At 43.1% G+C, this 15,110-nt stretch overlaps 1 protein-coding gene across 13 annotated transcripts in view; it reads right to left on the reverse strand.

Moving 5' to 3' along the window:
- Positions 1–402: 402 nt before the first annotated feature.
- The window catches only part of ST7 (suppression of tumorigenicity 7), a 150,691-nt gene continuing 135,983 nt past the window's right edge, over positions 403–15,110 (reverse strand). For 9 of the 13 annotated variants that reach the window (XM_053254189.1, XM_053254202.1, XM_053254198.1 and 6 more), the window contains 5 exons: positions 6,715–6,865; positions 3,986–4,078; positions 3,097–3,236; positions 1,748–1,885; positions 403–739 (listed from right to left, as the gene is read on the reverse strand). In XM_053254189.1, coding sequence (XP_053110164.1) covers positions 644–739; positions 1,748–1,885; positions 3,097–3,236; positions 3,986–4,078; positions 6,715–6,865 — 618 coding nt within the window. In that variant the 3' untranslated portion in view covers positions 403–643. The remainder of the gene's footprint in view (positions 740–1,747; positions 1,886–3,096; positions 3,237–3,985; positions 4,079–6,714; positions 6,866–15,110) is intronic. The other 4 variants (XM_053254190.1, XM_053254193.1, XM_053254194.1 and 1 more) reach the window with 4 other exon arrangements.

Consider the following 15,110-nt stretch of genomic DNA (forward strand, 5'->3'; position numbering starts at 1 on the left):
CCTAGGGAGCAAGAGGTTGCTGGTTTGAATCCCTGCTGGTATGTTTCCCAGACTATGGGAAACATCTATATCGGGCAGCAGGGATATAGGAAGATGCTGAAAGGCATCATCTCATACAGCACGGGAGATGGCAGTGGTAAAACCCTCCTGTATTCTACCAAAGACAACCACAGGGCTCTGTGGTCGCCAGGAGTCAACACCGACTTGATGGCGCAACTCTACCTTTGTTGACCATGAGGTAAGAATCAAATGCAAGGCCTGTACAGATGATTCAGTGTTCCCCCTTTGCTGTATTTCCCTGTCTCAGTCATGGGCCCGTAGCCCACTCTCATATCTCCACATCTTGGAAGTAGACTGGGGAAGCTTTTGCTTTAGGAACAAAGAGGTACAAGACTATATTACTGCAATACACAAAAATTTATTTTTTAGTTTTTTTCATTTTATTTTCTGAAAGCAAATAGAATAGAACCAAACATTGATGTGTATTTTGTACAACAAAAGTGTATATGATAACAGACAATCCATGAAGAGTTTCTTTTTAAAGTCTTAGAACGGCTTCCCTTTTTTAAAAATCATGCTTTCTGGTTGTCAACAATAAGTTGGCACAGAAAATGTCCTGGCAGTAATTCAGGACTATTTTGCTTCAGATCCGTGTGAGCTGATGCCAGAGGCTGGAGGGCAAGATGCTTTCCACTTTTTCCATCACAAAGTTCAAGGGAGCAAAAAGAGTACTAAGAAACTGTAATGCAAACAGACAGAGAAGTGGATCAATCAAGTTGACCAGTCAAGGAGATAATATGCTTGTATTAGTTCTATCAGTCATACACTGCCACCTTGCCATAAGCAATGAATGTCATTGAATAATTTCTAAAACAGAGTTCTTGTTTTTTATGCTGTGTGGGTGTGGATGATGCCACACACCAAGCCCTTGGCCATCTCTTCCATTAGCAACAATGGATATCGGTATGCACATATGCAGGGGATAGATTCTTTCGGTTTATCTGTCATAAAGTGTCATTCAAAACCAAATACAGGATATTTGGGTAAACAACTGTCAAGGCCTGCGGGTGTCTGCTCTCCGATATGGATTGACAAGTTCCTTTTTATTGATCCAGCAGTGCAAGCAGCTGTTTGTAAAAGAAACAGGCAAAGCATTGGCACAGGGCGAAATGAGAGTACTGCTTGTCCTCTTGACAATTCAAGTGCAAAAGTTTTTGCTTAGTTTTTCAGAACCTTGGTATGCAGTGATGATGCATTCTCGTTACTGTAGATGCATTTTAAGTGGAATTATATATTTTTACGTTTCCTAGTTTTTATTTCTTAAATCATTTATACCCCCACCTTCTCTAAAAATGCAAGACTGCTAACTCTTCCATTTTACTATGTCCTGACATGATGCACAAATCCCCCCTTCATTGTAATGTGGCTGCTGTGGACTTCACAGCAAGCCTCAAGATTGCTAAGCAACTGATGCAGAAGTAGAGCTTCTGGAGGTTCTCAGTTTGCAACCATGGGGGCATCCACTGCTGCTTAACACTATTGGGGCTTGCTTCTACGTCCACAGCAGTCCTCGGGTAGACGATTGCAGCAATGGAAGGCTTAACAACCATCTAAGCTGCTGTACACAGCATATACATACATACAAAGTGTCCCTTTCCTGCAACTCAAAGATAACACACATAACTCACAAGCAAAAGCAATAGCATTCCACGTACAGCTCACCCCTCAATTTCAGAGCCGTCAGTACCTGCAATGGTGCCTTGCTCCAATGGACCACAACTGGATGCAATTTGGTGGAATATAAATTGGCACATGGCAACTGCTTCACAAGTAAACTTAACAAAGGAGAATGAGGGGAAACTGCTGTTATATGGCCACTACGCTCCTGTAGGAAAAATGTTTGTATACGCATGGGCTGGTATGGACGATGCGCAGCCAGCACAGATGCGAAATAAGGGGTCAGGCGGAGAGTGCCCCTGCCAAGACAACAGTGGAGGATGCCCCAATGTGCTCTTGGAGCCTCCCTTTATTGCATGTGGCAGCAATTCCTCTGAACTGCCCCTCCACACACGCTCCAAATGCCTGTGTCACAATGGGCACACTCCCAGCACAACCTCTTATCTATCATATATGCCAGCTGCCTATCATCCATACCAACCCAATGTTACTTACTATTTGGGAGAATCATATTCTAATAATACTTAGATAGATAGAGCACTTAGAACAGTTCATAATATAGAAAAACCTTGGGATTCTCGGGGGGGGTTCCATTCCCTGACATTGCCGTGGATAAGGAATGCATGAATACCAGGTCATTACAGGCAATGTATTCACGGGGGTTAGGTTCCTGGAGGCTGGGAAACCGTGGCCAAAGGGCATGGGGCACAAAAATAAAAGGCCCTTTATTGGTCTGCAGTCCTACAGGAATTCCTTGCAAAAGTGCCAAAATCATTTTTTTTCTGTGAAAAACTGATTTTTGGACTTTTAAAACCCTCCACCAAAATGAGCCACAAAATGGCTCCGATGCACAAAATGAAAGCTGGAAATGACCTCCGTGGTCATTTACGGCTGCCTCCGATCCATAGATATGCAGATTTAACCCATTTTTTTGCCAGGTTAACATTATGTATACCAAGGTTGAGTGCTAATTACCCGACCACAGATACATGAAACCGCAAGTGCTGGACCCGTAATTAACAAGGTCCTCCTGTACTGCAAGTTACATCTATCTTTTTGCAATTCTTTTCATAATCCTGTAAGTAGCTGCAGTCAATCTGATCAGTGGGGACTCACTGCTGCCACTCCTAGCCTCTATGCCACCACAACTCTACACTTTCAGGTGATTTTTCAAGAGGTTGTCTTGATCCTAACCCATAGCATCAGCATAGTGTAACCACCGGTTTTCCTGTTAGACAGGATTGATAATATCCTAATATACTGTATAGCTGTAACTCAGAAACAGAGCCCTCCATGCTATGTAGGCATGAAATTCTTTACCCCGGCAATGTTTAGCACAGACCCATGTTATTTATGCAGTTGCACATCCCACAGCTTCCCTTTGCTCTGCCAAGGTGGGAGGCATAAGAAGAGACTTACTGCTTTTGCAAAGACTCCCATTAGCTCTGGGAACTGATGTGTCAGGAGGGCCAGCATAGCTGTGAAGGAACACAATCCAGCAGTGAAGAGAATGAAGAAAGGAAGCTCTTTCTTGGGGTAAACAGAGACTTCATGAAATGCTGCAAGGAAAATAGGGAGGTGAGTGGGGAAGACGGGAAAGCGAGGGTAAGCAAAAAATATAGCACTTGTGGCTTCAAGTTGTCTTTTGCAAGTTCTGGAGCTCAGTTCAGAGACAACCCCCACCTTAAATATCTTGCAATATCTAGGGAAGCTTGCACCCCTCAAGAATAACAGCTGACATGATGAAGAATAGTACTCAAAGTAATCCCACTGAAATTAAGAGAACCTTGCCTAACTTGTCCTTTTAATTTAATTTATGGGACTACTTTGAATAATACAAGTTGTAAAAGGGCTTCAAGAGAACTCTTAAAACCTATTTGTTTGGTCTGGCCTTTCAGGGTTTTTAAATGTTTTTAATTGTTTAATGGTTTTATTTGATTGTTTTAAAATGATCAAGTCATGGTTTTGTTCCTATGCACCGCCCAGAGCCTTTTGGATGGGGTGGTATAAAAATGTAACAAATAAATAAATATTCTTCATTATGTCAGTCACCATCCTTGAGAGTCCTTTTTGCCATTTCTAGCTCCCTTCATGGGGCTAATTTGGAGGACGCTCTCTCTACATAATTAAGAAAGGGGAGGCATCAAGAGGGCACCCATCCCAACAAGTTTCTTAACATTGTAATGAGTTTGCTCAAGTTTGTAAGATCTTTGTTTTTATTTGTTTATCTATGCATTAAAAGAGGTCTTAAATCTTGACTATACTTCTATAACTCTTTACTATAAAAAGTAAAAAGGCTCGTACGTACATGGAAGAAGTTCTCTGTCTGCTGTTTCTGTACAGATGGGGTAAGGGTAGAAAAGGTGCCCTTTTTCCAAGGGATAAGGGATCATTCTAAAAGCTAAAAAAGAAGGGGAGGGAGAAACAACATTTTGAAGATTACTGAGAGCCCAATATTAATTTGTATGGCACTTTACAGTCCTGTTATCAACTGCAACAACTTTAGACAAGAATATCTGCTTTTATATTCTGATTTCAAAGAAGAATATCAATACTCTGCTTTTAAAAGGCTTATATTTAACTACTGCACAGTTTCTAACCTTGTGGCTTCCAAGATACTGAAACAATTAGTTTAGTATAGCAATGCTGGGGAAAAAAGAAAGAAAAAGAAAGGAAAAAGAAACAGAACAAAGTTGCTAGGATGGCTATATGGAGCCCAGTCTGGTCAAACTGCTAATTAACTTCCTTGATATTTACATACATTGTTTACATAGTCCCTTTTACCAGTGAATCTGGTAATTCACAATCTGAATTATCAACAAGCCAAGACATCATATTCACCATCTAAATAACTACAAAAGAAATGAGAGTGTTTGAGAACCTAAGACTTTAGCTTCTATGAGAAAAATGAAAGAAGCCAATGTGTTGACTTTAAGGAGAATGCAGTGAGGTGGTTCATCAAGATTCAGGTCACAGGCAAAAAAAAAAAAAAAAGCTGAAAAATGTTATTTTCTAAAACTATATATTGTGGCCCACATACTGCACAAAGTAATCAACACTCTGTCTTAAAGGTGTGCAAATGCAGTTGTGTGGTGTGAAATCAATGGAAAAGAATGGAAACAGAGCAGTACAGTCTTGTTCTGAACCATCAGCAGTGTTTAAACAGATACAACAGCACAAAATGTCAGCAAGTCATATTTGAATCTAACCAAATAAGGAATAACTATGTTCACCTTCATTTAAGGTGAACGTGGATATAACCGTCAAACTGGATTAAATTATTCAAGTATCCTTGATTCAATTATGGTATTGAAACCCTTTCATGATTTTTCATTATCCTATATGCTGTTCTTGCTATTAAGAGATCATCAGCCTGTTAATCACTCCAGTGCTCAGGAACATTATTCACCGAGTCAGCTGTCCTAATGTTCTAATAATACGATGTTTGGTGTAGAAAACATGAACACACAACAGAGTATTCAGAGGAATGCTCCATTAAATCTTTCCACAAGGATTTCTCCATACTACAGTATTTGCATTACCTTAAGTGGCACAGCGGGGAAATGCTTGACTAACAAGCAGAAGGTTGCCGGTTCGAATCCCCACTTGTACCCATATCGGGTAGCAGTGATACAGGAAGATGCTGAAAGGCATCATCTCACACTGCATGGTAGGAGGCAATGGTAAACCCCTCCTGTATACTACCCAAGAAAACCACAGGGCTCTGTGGGCGCCAGGAGTCAAAATTGACTTGACGGCACACTTTACTTTACAGTATTTGCAGCTGTCAATCAGTGCTGCCTGGTAACCTCAAAATCTGGCAGAATGCAAGGCTCCTGCAAATCTGCCCTGCCCCCTGCCAACCAAATGCACCATACCTGCTTCACCGAGTCCTGTATTTCCCATCTCTCCCCCTGCTCCCTTCTCTCTTACCCAAATCTGTTGCTGCCCCCAGACTCTGGAATGCTCTCCCAGTGGCCATTTGTTCCTCAGACTCCATCATGGCTTTTAGAAAGCTTGTAAAGACTTGGCTTTTTACCCAGGCTTTTACATAATTGTTTTTACTGCTGCTTCTGGGTGTTTTTATTTGTTGTATTGTTTTATGCCTGTTTTTATGTTTTTATACTCTTAGCATGTTGTTTTTATTGTGTTTTTATTGTATGTTTTTAACTTTTGTAAACCGCCTTGGGGCTATATTTTAACGAAAGGTGGTATAAAAATGCATAAATAAATAAATAAATAAATAAATCTCTCCGAAGCTCTTTCCATCCCTCCTTTCTACCAGCTCTTCCCACCTACAAATAACTTGTCCAGCTCTTCACTGAGAATATGGGCCATTCTCCACAGCCTCACATGGAGCTAGCAAACTAGCCACACTGCAGGCTTGCCTCACAGCACAGCACAGTACATCACATGGGGAGGGGGATCGAAAAGCAATTTTAGCTTCTCTCCCATCCCTACAAAAGCTCTGCCTGTTGTGTGGCCCTCAGGCAGAGAGCAGGGCTCTTGCGAGGAGGGGAGAAAAGCAAAAATCACTTCTTGACCCCTCTCCCCATGTGCTGTGCTGCAAGGCAAGCCTGCAGCGCAGCTAGCACCCTGGCTCCCTACAAGGGCAGAGCTTATGCTCCACCCTCATAAGGCTGTGGAGCATGTGGGCTAATGGTTTGGTCCACATTCCACCTTTCACTGCTGGATTGTAACATCCATATAAAAGATACAGATTTGCCCATTAACACGGCATCCACTTGGGTGTTCGACAAGTGCGGCTACAAACCATTTCTAGATTATCCACAAGCCTGTCCATGAGTTTCAATGAAGAGGGTGGCCCCATGCACACAAGAGACGGATGCGTGTGCTTGAGCCTCTATTTCTGCAAGAGATTTCTGTCAGAATAGGTGGTGCTGTGAAACATGATACTTTGAAACCTGTGGGCACTTCAACTGCAAGATGCTGCGACTCATATAAAAAGCAAGTGGGCTGCCTCCGCACACAGCACTCATTTCCGGCAATAGGCTTCTAAGAAAGGGAATTACTTACTGCCTTCCCACGTACAATGTAAGAGGTTCAGGGCCCCCTCTACTCGTTTCCAGTGCTGAAGGTGAAAGAACGCATAAGCTATGGCTTCACTGTCACCTCTCTTCAAGATATGTTCAGGCGGCAATATTAAGCTTTTCATCTCTAGGAGATACTGCAATAAAAACAGAGAGCACACAGTCACTTCTGGGGCATGAAGGAACGGAGTGGAAATCTGTAAGGCACACCAGTTTCTCCTGCAATGCACACCAGTTTCTCCTGCAACCTTCCATCGAGTGCTTTATCAAACCTGTGACATCACCAATTTGATAATAAAATGTATCGCAAAGCTTAGCAGGACTGTGCTTAATAGCTTCCTTGGGGCCAGTGGGAACTATAAAATGAACTGATAATGGGAAGACAAAAGAAAAATAGACTAAAACAGTAGAATATGTGCCCAGTAGCTTTTGACCCTTCATTCATTCATTCATTCATTCATTCATTGTTCAATTTTTATATCGCCTTTCATAAGGCATTGCAAGGCAGTTTACAAAATTTAAAATACAATTGAACTTCCTAAAAATCACATTTAAAACCTTAAAATCAGTTACACAGTAAAAACCATAAAACACCCCCCCGCCCGCAAAAGACAAACCGAAGCCATAGAACCTGGCAGCCCCTAAGGATATTTAAATTGGTCTTTAGTCATTTCTTATAAGTAGCCACAGATATCAAAGAGCGGACATTCACTGTGAGAGCAATCCAAAACCGGGGGGCAACAACAGAGAAGCCCTTGTCCCATGTGCATGACAATTTCTCCTCTCTCAACATGGGCACATGAAGCAAAGGCTCCTTTAACGACCTTGTTGGGTGAGCAGAAACCCTTGGTGAGCAGAAACCCCGTGGTCCTTCAGGTACCAAACCGTTAAGGGCTTTAAAGGCAATAACCAGCATCTTGAATTGTATCGGAAACAAATTGCCCGTCAATGCAGCTCTTTCAAAATAGGAGTAATACGCTCTGAGTGAGCAGTTCCAGAGAGAACCTTGGAAGCTGCATTCTGCACCAATGGAAGTTTCCAAATATTCTTCAAAGGCAGCCCCACGTAAAGCGCATTACAGTAATCTAGTCACAACATGACTAAGGCATGGGTAACCGTGGCCAGATCTACCTTTTCATGAAAGAGATGCAGCTGGAGTAATAGCTGGAGCTGTGCAAAGGCAACCCTGGCCACTGCCTCCGCCTTAGCATCCAAAAGCAGAGCTGGACCAGCAACACCGCCAAACTGCACACTTGCTCTTTTGAGGTGAGTACAATCCCATCCAGAGCTGCCTGAATCACCCTATCCCAATTAGCTTTTCTATTGACCAGCAACACCTCCATCTAGTCTAGATTTAACTTGTTTATAATAGATATATTAGCCCACATCCAGCCCATCACTGCCTCCAGCCCCCAGATCAGTACATCCATTGCTTCTCTAGGATCTGATGTCAGAGAAAGTTAGAGCTGAGTGTCATCGGCATATTGATGACATTTCAGTCCAAAGCTCCTGATGACCTCTCCCAGTGCTTTCATGTAGATGCTATGGCAGAATGGGGAACAATACTGAGCCTTCCGGGACCCCATAGGCCAGAGGCCAGGAAGCAGAAGTCCCCCAGCACCACTTTCTGGAACCTCCCGAAGAAAGGACTGGAACCACTCCAATGCACCATCTGTCCCTGAAAGAGGGTCCAGAAGGATACCATGGTCAATGGTATCAAACGCTGTTGAGAAGTCCTGCAGAACCAACTGGAATGTACTCCCCCTGTCTAGTAAGGAACATAGGAAGCTGCCACATCCTGAGTCAGACCATAGGTCCATTTTGCTCAGTACTGTCTACATAGACTGGCAGCAGCTTCTCCAAGGTTGCAGGCAGGAACTTCTATCAGCCCTGTCTTGGAGATGCCAGGTGTCAGGTGTCAAGGAACTTGGAACCTAGATGCTCTTCCCAGAGCGGCTCCATCCCCTAAGGGGAATATCTTACAGTGCTCACACTTCCAGTCTCCCTTTCATATGCAACCAGGGCAGTCCCTGCTTAGCTAAAGCGACATCATGCTTGCTACCACAAGACCAGCTCTCTTCCTGGCATAGGTTATCCATTAGGGCGACCAAGGCAGTTTCAGTTTCAAACCCAGGAGGAAAACCAGACTGAAAAGGGTCTAGATACTCTGGATCATCCAAGACCCTTTGCAGCTGCACAGGCACCACATGCTCTATCAACTTGCTTTAAAAGGGAAGATTTGAAACAGACCAATAGTTATCAAGGTGTGCGGAATCAAGGGAAGGCTTTTAAAATAGTGATCTTACCACTGCCTCCTTGAGGCTCAATGGCATCTTGCCCTCTCTTAAAGGTAAAGTTGTGCCCTCGAGTCAGTGTCAATTCCTGGCAACCACAGAGCCATGTGGCCCTCTCTTAGCAAAACATTAATAATTGGCTCCAACCATCTACCTGTTCCTTCCCTGGCAGATTTTACTAGTCATGAAGGGCAAGGTCCAGAGCACACAATGTTGCCCACACACTATGGGCAACACCATGCACACTGCCTAATATATCTATTACAAGAAAAGTGCTTTGAGGTTTGAAGCCTCCGTGTTTACAAACTGCCCAAATACTACTGTTCATGCACATAAACCTCTATCAGTTTACTTCTTCAGAATCATTAGAATTCATTCTGAATCATTCTGAATATCAGTCCTCTTTTGCAGCCAGTTCTGGCTACTGGTGGCCAACAGGATGCGCAGCAGTAGATTATTTATTTATTTATTTATTTATTTATTAGATTTATATACCGCCCTTCCAAAATGGCTCAGGGCAGTTCACAGTATGATAAAAACAATTAAAACAAATTAACAATCAAAATCAAACTATTAAAACACAACAAAAACCAATAAAACAGCTAAAAGCCCTGAAAATCAGGGCAACAATTTAAAACAGTTAATCATTTAAAACCCTGGAAGGCCAGGCCAAATAGGTAGGTTTTAAGGGCTCTCCTGAAGGACAGCAATGATCTCAAATTATGAATTTCTGCCAGGAGTGCATTCCACAGCCCAGGAGCAGCTACAGAGAAGGCCCGCCTCTGAGTCGCCATCAGACGAACCAGCGGCAACTGGAGATGGACCTCCTCAGATGGCCTTAATGTGCGGTGGGGATCATATAAAAGAAGGCGCTCTCTTAGATAACTCAGACCTAAGACGTTCAGGGCTTTAAAGGTAATAACCAGCACTTTGTATTTTGCCCGGAAACATATCGGCAGCCAGTGTAGCTGTTTCAAAACAGGCATAATATGGTCTCTCCGGGTTGCCCCAGAGACCAGTCTGGCTGCCACATTCTGAACTAACTGAAGTTTCCGGACTATGTACAAAGGCAGCCCCACGTAGGGCGCATTGCAGTAGTCAAGCCGGGAGGTTACCAGCTGATGCACCACTGTTTTGAGGTCATCCTCTTCAAGGAATGGGCGCAGCTGTCGAATCAGCCGAAGCTGACAGAAAGCACTCCTGGCCATGGCCTCCACCTGAGATACCAGGGTGAGGCCTGGGTCCAGGAATACTCCCAAGCTGCGCACCTGCTCCTTTTAGGGGAGCGTAACCCCATCCAGCACAGGGAGATCTAACTCATCCCTCAGATTCTGAGCCCCCACAATGAGCACCTCCGTCTTGCTTGGATTCAGCTTCAATTTGTTATCCCTCATCCAGCCCATTACTGCCTGTAGGCAGGCTAGAGAATGAGTGCCATTTCTTGAAGATGATAAGGAGAAGTAGATTTGGGTGTCATCAGCATACTGATAACACACAGCACCAAATCTCCTGATGACCTCACCCAGCGGTTTCATGTAGATATTAAAAAGCATTGGTGACAGAATGGAGCCCTGGAGGACTCCATCTAGAAGCTCCCATTTTGAGGAGCAACTGTCTCCAAACTCCACCATCTGGCATCTACCCGAGAGATAGGAGCAGAACCACTGCAAAGCAGTGCCCCCTATCCCCAGCTCCCCCAGGCGATCCAGAAGGATACCATGGTCGATGGTATCGAATGGCGCCGAGAGATCCAGAAGAACCAGCAGAGTCACACTCCCACTGTCGATTCTCCAGTAAAGGTCATCCATCAGGCTGACCAAGGCTGTCTCAACTCCATAGCCAGCCCTAAAGCCAGTTTGAAATAGATCTAGATAATCAGTTTCCTCCAAGACTGCCTGAAGCTGGTCAGCCACCACCCTATCAATCACCTTGACCAACCAAGGGAGACTGGAGATTGGCCTGTAACTGTCCATCACTAAGGGATTGGCATAAGAAGGGCTGAGGGTCTTCAGGGAGCCTCCGGCATCCCTGCAGCAACAGCCCATTGTGCAGCCGAGCAGGTATTCTATTTGCAGGAATACGTTCCTAAGCACTCTGCAACCCTCAGAAACACATTTCTGCAAATGGAAAGGGCTTTCGGAGGGAGAGGAGAAAAGCGAAAATCACACCTTCCTCCCCTCCCTTATCCACTTGGCTGCACAATGGACCATTGTTGCAGGAATGCTGGGGGCTTTCCGAGAATCCTTCTTGTGCTGATCTACTGTGATGCATCATGTCAGCTAGCGTTTTTCAAAAATTTGGATTGTTAGCCCTGGACTTTTCTCTTTTTGTCTGAAAATAAACCAGCCGAATTGCTTTTTCTCAGAAATTAAATGCTAGTGCTCCTACAAAATATACTCTAGTCATCTGGCTTCCAATTAAATATGAAATTGGTCTCCTTTGCATTAGGAAGGGAGACTGGCTATTCGTTAAGAGATACAATGAGAGAGAGAGAGAGAGAGAGAGAGACAGACAGAGAGACAGAGACTTCTTAAATTGTGAACATCCCAGATAAAACCATTTATGCCACAGATTATATATAAATATATGATTACTGTTATAATTGTCCAAATATGTTCCTGCAGTACGAACACTATTTAAAATTCACATTTGCACAGACAATCCTTTCTCACAAGGTTTAATTATCCAGAATGCAAAAGGCCACTTTACTCTCCATACCAAGGACAACTCATATAATATGTAGGAACCATGCTCATCTTTAGACTATGTGCACATGAAGGGGCATGTGTGTACTGGATGTACATGCTGTGAGGAGCTATAATTGGCCCCAAGTACCCCCACTGATGTGCATACTTCAAATGCATGCAACTAAACATATAAGCAGAGCTCTCAGACACTGGGAATGTGTGATATATAGTCTTGTATGCACTATTTCCTGTAACATGTGAAGCAACTCCCAAAAGTAAACCAGGAGACTTTCTGTCATGTATATCTCATATTGTATTTGCCTCAGTTACAGAAGAAAGGAGTCTGCACCAAGGCATGAGAGGTGAGGAGAGGAGAGGAGAGGCCTCATGCCAGAGTGACAAGAGTTCTATCTAGTGCTACCCACAAGCAGATTTCTTGGGGCCACTTTTCTTGGGTTTGCAAAAGCCTCTAAAAACAGCACCCAGCAGCAGCAGGAACACAAGAGAACTGGAGAAAGATTCACCATTCCCCAACTCTAGGATCTCTATTACCTGCCTCACAGCTATAGCTCTGCACTGAACTGCATAATTTACTGTAAAGTTGCCATGTAACTGTATATTAATAATTAAAAGGTAATATCAGAGATTATTACTCCCCACCCCAACAGGCTGAAAGAAAGTCCCAGTAAAGAAGAATCAAAAGCAAACCAAGATTTTAATTTCTTAAAATCTCGACTAAATATAGTTCATGCAAAAAACTGAGTTATAAGCCACATATGCGGCAAAAGGCGGAGGGTGGGAGGGAAGGCTGTTTCCTCCCGACAAATATAAATATACAGTAAGGTTAGCAGGTAAGAAAAAAGCAATTTAGCTGCATTTTGAAGATGCTCATTTTATTAATGTTGCCTACGAATTGGTGAAGTGAAGAAGCAATTATGCAAAAGCAAATGGAGAGCAGCAGGCGCTAAGAGATGGATTTCAGAGTTCTGATGAGTACACTGAAGGCCAGAAACTAACAGCAGCTCAGGGCAAAGCTACATGTTGGAAGTATTATGTGGTATAGCTCTTCTTGGCCCTCTGATCCACCACATCCGCAACTGTTTCAGACCACATGCATTTATTCTTTTAGATCGCTGGCCAGATCTGCACGCTGAGCAACGGTTATAAAGAATTCTACCAAAGGCAACATAGATAACATTGCTGCAGTCCGTAGGAGATATGAAGATATAATCACAATGTTACTCATACACCATACAGTGAAATGCAGGTGGTTGAGCACCCTCCTCTACTGCTGCTGCTGCTGCTGCTGCTGCATGTGGGTAAACACTGCCGGCGCTGTTGTGTAAAAGAGCAGTTCCGCTCTGACTTAAAGTTGTGCAAGAGCAGTCGTGCTGTGCAGTGACCACTGGAAATAATTGGCATCACATCATACAAATGTCTTTGTGCAACTTTAAGAGAGCGGAACCTCCCTGTTCCACAACACTGCTGGCATTGTATACACACACACACACACTCTCTCTCACACACACACAAACCAGCAGCATGGGCTGATACTCAGCTGTGTTCCACTATGCAGTATGCAAGTGAGAATTCTTTTAAAATCATTACTTTTTAAAAGATTCCTGATACACACATATATACACACACATACATATATACACACATACATACACACACACACACATATATATACACACATGTTATACGTGGATTCTGTATCTGCAGTTCCATGTATTCGCGGGTGTCTAACTGACACCCAATTTCAGTATCCCCAGATTTTTTTTATTGATTGATTATCAATAAAAAGCAATTGATTGGTTTTTATTGAGTCTATGTTGACTCTTAGCGACCATATAGATAAGATTCTCTCCAGGATGATCTGTCTTCAACTTGGCCTTTAAGATCTCTCAGTGGTGCATTCTTTGCGGTCGTAATCGAGTCCATCCACCTTGCTGCTGGTTGTCGTCTTCTTCTTCTTCTCTTTCCTTTAACTTTTCCCAGCATGATGGACTTCTCAAGTGACCTGGGGTTTTGCATAATGTGTCCAGAGTATGATAGTTTGAGCCTGGTCATTTGTGCCTCGAGTGAAAATTCTGGATTGATTTGTTCTATGGTCCATTTGTTTGTTTGTTAGTATCTGCAGATACTAAAGGGTTAAAAACCATGTTAAAACCCACGGTTCCTACAGGGACATTTTCTGCCTCTTTTCTTAATAAAGCAAGCATTTTCAAGCGATTTTTTTTCAGTTGGGGGGCATTTCATGGTCTGGAGGGCTTCGCTGGGCACAAGGAGCTCCTACAGAGCACACCATAGTAGGGGTTTTTTTTGCCCTTTTTCTTGCATTTTTACAATTTTTTTGTGCATTCTGGAACCTAACCCCACTTCCCCGATAGGAATAATGCCTCGTTACTTGCAGTTTCATTACTCGCGGTGGTAGGCAAGTAACAAGGTTCTCCTGTGCTGCTCTTCCAAATTGGTTCCCTGTCCCAAAGGGGCTTACAATCTAAAAAGAAACACAAGGGATGCACCAGTAACAGCCATGGGAGGGATGCTATGCTGAACTGAATATATTCAAGCACAGATATTTGAGCTTCCTATGAATCCTGCCTTCCCCACTGAAACTTGAAATGGCATCTTGCTTCCTAATGGCATCTTGCTCCCTTACTTTCAGACTGAAAGTAAGGGATCTCATATCTGAGTGCTCCCCATTGTCAACAACTCTCTACTAATGGAAAGCTAGTATCACATGTTTCAGCCTATCCTCCTCTCCAAATGCTTATCCTCATTAGTATGCTCTCCCTTATACATATCACAATCCCCATCTGTACTATGAAGAGGTGCAGGCTAGGGATGGCTTGCCATGTGACCATGTAGACCATGCCCTAAGATTGCTAAGAAATAAGTAAGATACAGAAAAGAAAGAGTGTATCGGGAAATTTACTGTTAAGCTCGTTTTCAGAAGGGAAGCTAAGAACTGCTTTCAGCCTAACATTGTGAATGTTGGTAATGTGGGATAACAAGCAAGAGAAACATTTTAAAATCAAATCTCCATTCTAGCTGATAAAAGGTTTTCCATTCAAGGTATAAGATGAGGGAAATGGAAAAACAAATATACCCATCACTTGTGAAAATGACTTAAAACCTAGAGAAGATGTGTGTTGAAAGAAGAACAAGAGGAAGGAATATTGGAGAGGATAATTACACAAGAGCAAAGAAGAGATAGTGAAATCTCAGCTCAGCTTTTGATTTCAACAAAGGCTCAGCTAGGGAAAGGTAGTTTAAGGCTTTGGCAGCTGTACTGTTCTTGTAAGGGCAGCAGGAGGAACAGAAAAGCTGAACAGAAATATAGAGGTTGTACAGAGATAACTTCCTTTTCTTTGTACTGTATGGCAGCTTGAATA

The sequence above is a fragment of the Hemicordylus capensis genome, chromosome 5, assembly GCF_027244095.1.
Source record: "Hemicordylus capensis ecotype Gifberg chromosome 5, rHemCap1.1.pri, whole genome shotgun sequence".
Classification (NCBI taxonomy): domain Eukaryota; kingdom Metazoa; phylum Chordata; class Lepidosauria; order Squamata; family Cordylidae; genus Hemicordylus; species Hemicordylus capensis.